The following is a 10,769-nucleotide window of genomic DNA, read 5'->3' on the forward strand; positions in this document are numbered from 1 at the left end:
ATTACGACCTTGGCTGTCTGCTTTCGCCAGGCTCATTCTGCAGGGTCAGCAATCTGACTCTTGTTTTGTTAATGTCCACGGGAGCTCTTGCTTGCGGCCTACTTAGGCCTGGTGTATAGGTGGAACCGTTTGGTGCACAGGCGCTTTAGGTTATAGTCTCATACTGTCTTATGACCAGTATCGTGTCTTCGTTATAATTCTCATTATGGCACCTAGGTTTAGAGGAAGCATAAGCAAGCTCTTTAGATGAGTTCATGGTGCGTCTTGCGTTTCTGCATTTTGAGAGCCTATGTGGAAAATAATAAAGATGCACGTCCGTGAGTATGTCTGTCGCCTACGTCATAGCACTGAGTATATTCTTCGTGTAGATTGGTGCGGGAGTGTCCAGTGTGTATGTTGGCACAGGTGTGCTATCCGTTGGCTAGGTCGTCATGGCATCTCTAACGACGTATAGTTTTAGTCCAGTTGATCCATGCCGCAGGCATGGGCAGGGCGGGCTGCTGGGCAGGCAGATGGACACATCCTTATGTTCCTGTGCCAGGGTATCTGTTCGTCTGGTAGATGGGCAAACTCTTCTCGTGGCGGGTGCTTGGGCCGTGTACCTTTAGGCCAGGCGCGAGAGGGGGAAGATGGGAGCCTGTTTTTCCATTTTCCCACTTCAGCACCATTGGGTTTTAACATGCCTGTAACGTGTGTCCCACTTATGTATTTAAGGATATATTGATAGGGATGTCTGATAGCCATAGTTTCCTTGGAAAATCCACCAAAATGAATATGTTCTGGCCATTCCACATACCATGATTTGTCTTTCTTCGTGACCATTTCTAACATTTTCAGAACCTTCCCAATGATATAAAAACACGCAATGATTGGTCTGGGATTTTTATTGTAATTGCCTTCTTTTCATCATGCATTGCCCGCTCTCTAAATTTCAAGCTGTACATCGAATTGAAATCGCAAAGCCTCTGGAAATCACTTTTCTAAAAATAGACGCAGTTTGTTCACTCTATCCTTTTTCAGCAAAACTGAAAAGTCTGAGATTATCTCATTTACTGTGATCTTTAAATTTGTTATGTGCTGCTCTTAGTTCAACAACTTGCACGAGGAGCGAGTGGATTCTGTCTGCTGTCTCCTCTACCGTGCCCACCCTATTATCCATATTAGTGAATGGATCTCGCAACCTGCATATTTCCATACTCACCACCATGATTTTGGCTTGAGTTTCTTTAATGTGTACATCTATACTTAATTAAGCAATATAACCCAAGCAGAGGGGCATTACTGGTCTTGTAATGCCCTGGGGCATCTGTTACAAGCCCTAGTGGTTCTATTGCTTTTAGTACCCCAGCACTTTTTACCGGGGTAGTAATAGTGTTTTAATCACAAGCTGAGAAACAGCATGTTTGAAGTTTCTCAGCTTTTGTGATAAAACTACAAAAAGGGAAAAGGGAACTACACGTAGTCCCTTCTGCCTTTACATAGCAGCCACTTGGAAGTCGAAGATGTGCCTGGAACACTACTGTTCCCGGCACCAGTGAAGGACAATGCAGTGCAAGGAAAGTGGGAAAGGGGTGGAGGGAACTTAAATATGTAAAAAGGGGCATGGGGCAGAGGTATGGGAATGCAGGGGGCTCAGGGAGCTCACTCACATGATTCCTGGCGAGGCAATATGGCAGCCTCCCACTCTGGAGAGGCTTGGAGCAGGATTTTTACCAGTGTGGTAAAGACCCCGTTTTGAGCATCCTCATTGGCTTGGAGGCTGCTATACCTCCCTTGCCAGGTACTAATATTGATTATCATATTTAAATGTACAAGCTGTTGTCAGAGCAACTCCATTGTTTCCCTCTGACACAGCATCCCGCTTTTACCTTCATCCTGCCCCCCATCCTGGCCATAACATGATGAGTAGCCCTTCTTCTCCAAAGGCTGTCAGGATCGAAGGACTAGCGAGCAATTAATCAGAACAGTACTCTGGTCCCAAAAAGAAGGCAGCACCTACATGGATTAGGTGTTTTCCAAATCTTTGAGGATTGCAAAGAGGGAGCTCTGATCTTCTGACTGACCCAAATTATATATGTATCCCCAAACTAGTGTGATTTACTACTTCCTTGTGCCACAGCCTAAATTACAAACTTGGACAAGTTGCATTGTAGGGCGTTCCCTGTGATTGAAATGAGCAAAATATCAAGGTCAGGTGTGAAGTACAAGTTCTACATATGAAAGGAGAAGCCTGTGATTTAAAGCAATACCGAGAAGTGCTGCTGTGGAGAGTTACCACCAATGATGATGTCACAAATCAAGCAAAGAAAGAAACATCATGGAAAAATAAATTCCAGGTCAAACATGAATCTCTGATTTTCTTTCTCTCACTTGGCCTTCACTGGTTCTAGTGATCATTATGTCTCACACTTGAAATTGATGTGCATTTCATGATTCGCTGCCTCATAATGACTAATCTAATCTGCTCTTCGCTATGGGACACATTCTCTCGTTCTCTGTCTCTCTATCACACTCTCTCTCTCTCTTTTTCTCTCACTCTCTCTCTCACTCTGTCCTTTCAACTCTCAGAAGACAGTTCACTATGGATTCCTGATGCCCTCCCACCAGTGCTACATGCCGTGCATTCTTTAGTGTTAAAATCAAAATTTCTAATAAGCCATTCTCACTGATTTGCCTTTTCTCTCTCTCAGCACCTCTTGTGTGGAGTGATGGGACTTCAACACCCAGAAGACAGTTCACCATGGCTCTCGTCAAGCCTTGCAGGACCACACACTGTGCACTCTGAATTGTTAAAACGACAGCCATTCTCGCTGGTTTGGATTCTGGCACCACCTCTTGTCTCTCGTTAGGAGGTGTGAGCACTTCAGCTCAGAGAAGCCAGTTCACTACGGTACTCTTGAGCCCCCTTAGTGCCATACCCTTTGCCTTGTGAGCTGTCAGAACCACAACGTCTAATAAACTACTCCCACTGTCTTGATTTGTCTAATTGCAACGCGTGCCACGTTGGGGAGTAACAGCACTTCAGCATCCACTCATCTCCCAGAAATTGTTCACTATAGTTCTGTTGAGTCCTCTGAGTGTCACACACATCCCCTTGTGAAGCGCTAGAACGGCTCCTTCCTACAAAACATCTGGACTGATTGGCTTTCTCGGTTCCTCTTGCGCTATGTTGGAGAGTGATCAGATAGTGTCGAAGTAAGTGGTGAAAAGTGTCAGAAGCACAACTGCTGTACTGTATTTCTGATGGAATTTCCTTTAATATCTCAGTGCTTAATATTTGCTTTATGGCTTCTGGGCAGACAATATCATCTTTACAGGATAACCATCTTAGAAGGTATATGAATCATGTGTGTAATTAGTTTTACCCTTTGGAGCAGGCCTGAAAAGAAATTCTGGCAACCACTGAAGAAAGACTTGAAACATTTAGAGTTTGCAGCATCAGGATCCTGAAGAATCTTGGTACTACAGTCATTGCAGTTATTCCAATGCTGTTCACCATCTTCTTCCGGACGGGTTATTCGGGCGATGGAGTGGAGTTTTGGATCAGTGAAGGTCTTGCGTGTGGCCAGGGGTGTTGCTAGGTCTGGAAAAGATCTAGAGCTACGCTAATGTTGTATCTGGGGCTACAACCAAAAGACCCGGGGCTATAGTACCCTAAGCCCCCCTCCCCCTAGCAATGCCTCTGCGTGTGGCTAATCCTATACCCAGAACACCGAAACAAGCCATTTCAAGTGAAAGAATGTGAAACATTTTAAGTGAGAAAACATTTTGATAGAGAATACTGGCACAGGCGAGATAGGCCCCTATGGAAGGGGTGGCACAGAACAGGGATGCCATGCAGGAAAATTGATAGCAAGCACACCAATGCACGAGGCACCATGCAGGGAAGCAGGCAGAGGACCTGTGGCAAGCTTAGGGAAGATAGAGGGTGAAGAGGGGCCAGATCTTGCTCGCTGTTTCTTAATAGAACCATCTTCAGCGCAGGGTAAAAGAGGGCTATAGAGCAGGAGAAAGGTTTACAGGGTGTCTCAGCTTTTAAAAATGAACAGGGAAACATCCACACAAAATATAACAAGAGTACAATTAAAGTTGTTGCGATAGCATATCCTTACTGGAATACCTCCTATTTTCATGTGAATGACTACTCAATGTGGTGGACTAAAATGATCACATGAAGCCATATTCAGGACCTGCCAGATTCTGAAATTTTCCAGACAAAATGGCCTTCCGGGGCAATCTCCAACTTTGAAATATGTGATTCACACCGGACAGGGCGATGCATGTATGTGATCACCCTGCACACATGTGGCGGCTCTCCATGTGGAGAATCATGGAACTTGTGGGTCCCACGGAATTTGATGGTTTGCACCCTCTTTGGTTTTGACGAAATGAATGGCACTGGTGGCGGAGCGGCTGCAGTGTCTGCCACATATATCACTGGCTTCACCGCATCAATGCACAGAGGTGCTTGGTAACCCTGTTTTCCTGGCATGCATTTGGTGACTCGCTACTGTGTCTATGCTGGCGGGAGGGACACATCAAAATGTCATGGAGGTCGCTGGACACAGTATCTCTTAGGCTTTCCCATAATGCCATTCCCAGGTCTCAGAATGAGCCTTAGAGGGATAAAAAGGCACAAATGTTTGTGATGATCGTGCAATGACACAGAAGGGTTCTGCTGTTGTGGCAAACCATGAAACCAATGGTTGTTTTTTTGAACACATCAAAAATTGATTAATTTGTTGCCCGGTGAAGGCATGTGCGTTTGGAAACAAACACTTCGTACTCTCCCTCTTTTCATGACAAACACGAGATGCTTTTCAGCCCCTCCTTACTTGTAATCCCACTATGACTAGTACCAGTACCTAGTACCTGGTACTGCTACCACCATTACTAAGAGTTATTTGCTGTATTGATAGCACTGAACCAACCTATTAGCAGTAACACTAGTTCAATTACTGTCACATTTTACAGCGAATGCAGCACTATTACTACTGCTTGCATTCCCATTAAAGGCAGGGGCAGCATTGCTGCAATATGACTGTCGCTCCCTATTCTACGACTAGAACTACCAGCATTGATAGTAGTGTCCTTGAGTCGCCAAGTACTTCTACTACTATGAGCCGTGTTCCCACGCCACGCTTGGGCTGTGTTTACTGTTTGATAATGGTTTCTTAGCCTGTAAGTAAAGGGAATGTTGTCATACGTGTGAACTATATGAAATAATTAATGGGCATGATGTAGTTCCTGTGAATTATGAGCTATACAGTCATTGGAAACTTTACTGAAGCCAGCCATATCCTGTGACCCAATATTTTTAAACACAGGTCTTTGAGTTGCCTGCCCAAGAGCAAGTCACTTTAGATCCTCAATGTGGCCTCAATGAAACCTTGTGAGGGGACTGTTGAAGCAGCAAGGCTACTAGGTTGCTGTGCTCAGGCATATTGACATGGCCGGGGGCTGTTACTACCCAGTCCGGGCCACCACTTAATGCATTATTGCCATTATCACAAGAAAGGTAGCAGGTGCCTCTCCCTAGAATGAACATGGCACGGTAACCTGTTCTGTGGTTTTTCGCAACTTTGAGAGTCTGCAGCCATCGCTTTTTGCTCACTATGCTTTTTACAAAGGAGGAATACCCATTTGCATATCAGTCTTTGTCCCGCCCACAAGGGCAATCCAGAAACGAAATGCCAGGCAAACCTCCTTTGAACAAGAGTACCAACAGCAACCCCATACACTGTTTCAGCCTTGTTGGGCATCATCAGTGAGGTGGAGCTGTGCCTCTCAGAGCATAGTGAGCAAGGGGCCCATGTCTGGGTTCCCCCAGGTAACTAAGGGTGACCAACCCCAAGTTCCTTACAAAAATACAAAAAAGGTAGCTAGTGCCCCTCTCTAGAAAGAAGATAGCATGATAACCGGGTCTGTGAGTTTGCCTACTTTGTGAAAAGTACAGTGAGCAAAAAGCGATGGCTGCGGACTCACAAAGTGGGAAAAAAAACACTCATGCCATGTTCTTTCTATAGAGGGGCGCCTGCTACCTTTTTTTATTATTGCCATTATCCCCCAGGGAAAATTACCATGGTGCTAATGTTATTTTAAGGTGCGGAAGAGTTGACTTTGGAGAGCACATCTGTATTTATTCCCACCGATAGGAAAACAATAAAAAAACGATTAAGATAATGGGCCTCATTACGACCCTGGCGGAACGGGTTAAATGGCGCCGTAAAAGGCTGCAGTGCCGTTCAACCCGTTCCGCCACATTACGAGGTCCCCTCGCGGGACACCTTAAGCACGCCTGGGAAAACCAGGCGTGCATACCGGGTCCCGCGAGGGGTAGAGGGAGCAAACAACGGGCCATCTCGTAATGGACCGTTGTTTACTCCCTCTCCCATTCCCATTCAGCACTATGAGGGCTGAATGGGAATGGGGATGAACCGTGTCCGTGTCCTCGAGTGAGGAATTACCGGGCCATCCAAACTCGGAATGGTCCGGTAAGTCCTCATTCCGAGGACACGGACACGGATGCGGTTTTGCTAGCAACCATGCCGCAAATTGCGGCATGGCTACCGGCATAACTTGTAATGAGGGCCAATGTCTGCCATGGCAATGAGAAAAGGCACTCTTCTGTTTCTGTGGTCGGCAGGAAGGGTGAGACAGTAGGCAATCAAATGTTCTTTATTTAGTTACTAACAAGCTGAGAGCTTCCAATAGGACGCCAGGAGCTAGCCAAAAAGGAGGGCGAGCTTGTTAAGCATGGACATCAAGCTGCCTTACAACCAACAATGATGATAGTTGTCAGCGAAAAGTACCTGCATAAAATAGAGGCTCAACAGGATTTAAGGGCTGTGAAGCACCACACATCACATTTTAAATGTTAGATAGCCTTTTCTTTTCATGCAGTGGCGTAACACAAAATGTGGGGCTCACACCACACTCCACGCATGCCAGGACCACCAAGCATGTGCAATGTGCATGATTGATGATCAAGCTGCTGCAGGGAAAATGTCATGCGCTGCACTAGGCGAAAGATGGAAGTATTTGTTTTAATCAAATCCTAAACCTTCTACCTAGGGTAGAAACAAAGGGTCTGTGTCTGGCTCCTGAGCCCTGGCACTCAAATGTACCAGCCAATTCTATGTGTGGCCAGTAATATTATGCAGAGTTATGATACCATGAGAAAACATGTCCATGCTGGCTCTGCCTGTATACCCAGGTATGAGCATTCTGTTGTTGGCTTTACCCTTAATGCCAGTAAAACTCTCCTGCCACAAGAAGAAAACATGTTACTGGTGCTGCACAAATTGATTGCCCAAATCCTGCACCACCATGCAAGAACACTCATGTTGACTTTGCTCTCAATGCCAGTAAAACTTGCACTGATAAAATAAGGAACCATTTCCTTGTTTGGCTGCATGCATGCCTCCACCCAATACCTCTCCCAGCAAGCTGACTATTAACTGAATATCGTGTGCATTGTGATGTCGTTTTTGGCACAAGCACTTTATCTACATCTTTGAAGCTGTTCAATTGTCCCTGCCCATGTCTAATTTTATTAAACCCCGATCACCTGGTCCATTACAACTGCATGTTGGAAAACCCTCTCCCCCCCAACTATGGATTGACTCAATGATCTGCAAATGTGTCCCAAGGAAGTCATGTGTGATCAAAGTTAGATTCTAATTGACCAATAAATACATCTTTTCAGAATGAGGCTGAGCCTCCCTGCCACGAGGGTACTAGTACTTCTGCTTGTTCCTAAAGTGCTACACTTGGTACCCGCCAAGCCTAAAATGTAATCTGAGAGAAAATATTGTTTTGAAGTTGGCTTAAAAATAACACAGGTGGGATAAGAGCTTGAAGGTACCAGCAAATAACTTCCCAAAATGTGTACTCTATAAATCTGATTTCACATCACAGGGACTTTGACACCAGCCATTTTTTGTTTATGGTACCACACAAAGAGGTATTTAGTACCCACAACTAGGATACAACCTTTCTTCTTTCTGCGCAAATGGGAGGATAGCTCAGGGGCAACATGCTCACCATGGAAGCATGAAGACTCAGTGCAACACAGGTTCGATCCCTGGGTCCGTGCTTAGAAACTCTGGATCTTAATCTTGACAAGCTAACAGATTCCTCTCCTTCACTCATGACGTCAGAGGACAATTATTTGCATAATATACCCTCACAGATGGTTGAAAATATTAGAATTTTGAACCCTATGCTATCTGCACCTTTCCTGGACTTTCTGGGTTGGCATTCGAACAAAAGAATGCACCAGTCAATACCAGACACACTTGTGGGGCCTCTTACTGAAAGGGCACCCCTCTCTGAGCAACCAGTAAAAAGCCAATGATCTCTCAACAGAGACGCTAACACGATAAGAGAAAAATAAGTCTCTTAAACTACATTATTTACTGAGACCATCTCTAAATCAACACAGGCTTTTAAGCTTTCTGTCGAGAAACCGGAAACAGCAGATTTACTTTGCAGAACTACCTTTGTATCGGACAGCCCCTGTTTTGAGCAATGGGAAGATCTGTGATGGAAAAGACTTTTAAGTCAGTGGCAGAACCAAAGTCTGAGCCAGCTGTGTTGAAATCTTTGGCTTCTAAATTCATGATTGTGGTTGATTGGTCAGTGCCCAGCACCGTCCACATACTTTGATACTAATGGCCAGGGACCCACTCCATCTACAGGATGAGTGCTGGGCAGCAATTCACACGTCTGGGAAAGAAAGTCTAACTGAATGTGGGCCTTCACGTAGGACAAATAATGTTTCAACAGTGCTGGGACGCTACAGTGTTCTAAAATGGCAGAGCTTAAACATGTTTGTAGAGTTCTGCCCTCATGATGGACCTGGGTATTTTGTATACTGGATTGATGAAGACGGATCAGTAGCCGTTCAACAATTCCAAATTAATAACAAATGGCAGGCAACAAATGGGGCTATGTGAGCGACAAGGCATGCGTCACTTCCCACAACCTCTCTGCATGCACTAAGACATGCACAAGAAGGTTTTAGGTCTTTCCTGTGACAGTGAGACCCTGTTGGATCAGTCAACATCTGATGTACTACAGAAGTGCAAGGCCGGCATCACTTTTTGAGTTCCATCTATTCACAGCCGAAGTCATGTACTCCATTCATACTGGCAAGCATACAGCAAACACTGGTTCAGTCACAGGCACAGCCACCAGCATACACTCACCCAATCACATGCCCTTCATTATTCACCTTACATGCAAGCATACATACAAACATCCATCATACACATGAAAACAACCTGGCTCGCATGCACTTAAACACTTTTAAAAAAATATTTTTTTTCTTACCTGCGGCGCAAAGCACTCCTCTACATGGCGAATATTCGGCTCCCAGAGCTGCACCACGCCGACAGGAACCAGGAAGCAGGTCGAGTCGCCTCCATTACATAGAAACGTTCCTGTTGCAAAGCGGGAATGGATCTTCCGACTTCTGACAGAAACGATTTCTTTCAGTAGCTTTTGGATGCTGGACCCTCCCCACGAAATAGGGTTGTGGGGCCAACCACACCAAGGAGGCTCTGCCTGCCCTTGCTACGCCATTGATATGATATGATTGGTTATTTATAACGCGCTTAATACCCAGAGGTTTCTAAACGTGGACCCGGTGATCAAACTTGTGTGTCGTCTTGCTTCCAAGGCTAGCATGGTGCCGCTGAGCTATCCTCCCGAGACAGTAGGGTTCATTAAGGAAGGAGACTTGTTAAATGTAGGACCAATTTTTTATTTCATCAGACAGTTGAATGTGTTGCTTGTATGTTTGTTGACTTGGCTTTGTGCTTGTTTTGCTGGATCCTAACATGTGTTCTTGTTCCACAGTGTCTTTCTTTCAATGCTATCCTGGAGGAGCTTGGAATCTCGCTCAAGCATCCAAAAAGATTCAAGAAAAGATCCCGGACGAAGGGAAGGTCATCGTTCACCAGTATCCTTACTTGTCACCAGAGGCGGACAATCCGAAAGGAAACGATGGCATGAACGTGGAAGCTCTGGTCCACCACAATGTGCTGCCGGGAACAACAGGATATTGACTGCCTGCAATTTTGTGATGGAGAGATTTCTTATGGTCAGCGTCCATCTTGTTTCTCAGAAATACTTTTTTATACCTCTCTTGGAAAGGCACCACAGTTACAAACTCACGCAAACTTATGCACTACTAACCAGGATTTGGAAAGCACCACAGGACCTTGTTTCACAAAGAATTTATACGCACCCCTGTTTTGCATCTGCCCATTTTACCTCTCCCCTTGGAGTGAAGTTTGTCCTTTCTAAATAAAAACACATTTTTTCTACATGTGGAATTGGTGGTTTTTCCATTTCAGCTTCATTAGGTTGTGCTTGTGAGCAATATTGGGGATCACGGTGTGCATTTTGTATATATTGGTGATTTATATTTCAAAATGGCAGCCAAGCCACTTCTAATTCAGATAATATGCTCCTGTGTCAGTTTAGTATATTTCCAGCAATTATTACAGGATTTAGGACCTGTTTGAATCTGGCATGAAGCACCATTTAAACGGACAGTTAACCATTAGTCCAGTTAAAACTCATTTGACAAACTGTGTCACCTGATATTGTCAGATAAGGCCGACCCACATTTTTCCGAACTTTCTTTGAGGTTTAGATGTGGTGGTTCAAGTGAGATCAGCCTCAAAGCTTGTAGAAGTTATGTATGACTGGAACTTAAGATCAGTCTTGCAGGCAGAGGAAGGGGTTTGTTAGGGTAG

At 44.9% G+C, this 10,769-nt stretch overlaps 1 protein-coding gene across 4 annotated transcripts in view; it reads left to right on the plus strand.

Annotated features, from left to right (window-relative positions):
* The window catches only part of GRIK1 (glutamate ionotropic receptor kainate type subunit 1), a 1,552,596-nt gene extending 1,542,262 nt beyond the window's left edge, over positions 1-10,334 (plus strand). For 2 of the 4 annotated variants that reach the window (XM_069636357.1, XM_069636359.1), the window contains one exon: positions 9,865-10,334. In XM_069636357.1, the coding sequence (XP_069492458.1) occupies positions 9,865-10,020 (156 nt within the window). In that variant the 3' untranslated portion in view covers positions 10,021-10,334. The remainder of the gene's footprint in view (positions 1-9,864) is intronic. The other 2 variants (XM_069636358.1, XM_069636360.1) reach the window with 1 other exon arrangement.
* Positions 10,335-10,769: the final 435 nt, after the last annotated feature.

This window comes from Ambystoma mexicanum, chromosome 7p (genome assembly GCF_040938575.1).
Source record: "Ambystoma mexicanum isolate Mex_15411 chromosome 7p, UKY_AmexF1_1, whole genome shotgun sequence".
NCBI lineage: Eukaryota > Metazoa > Chordata > Amphibia > Caudata > Ambystomatidae > Ambystoma > Ambystoma mexicanum.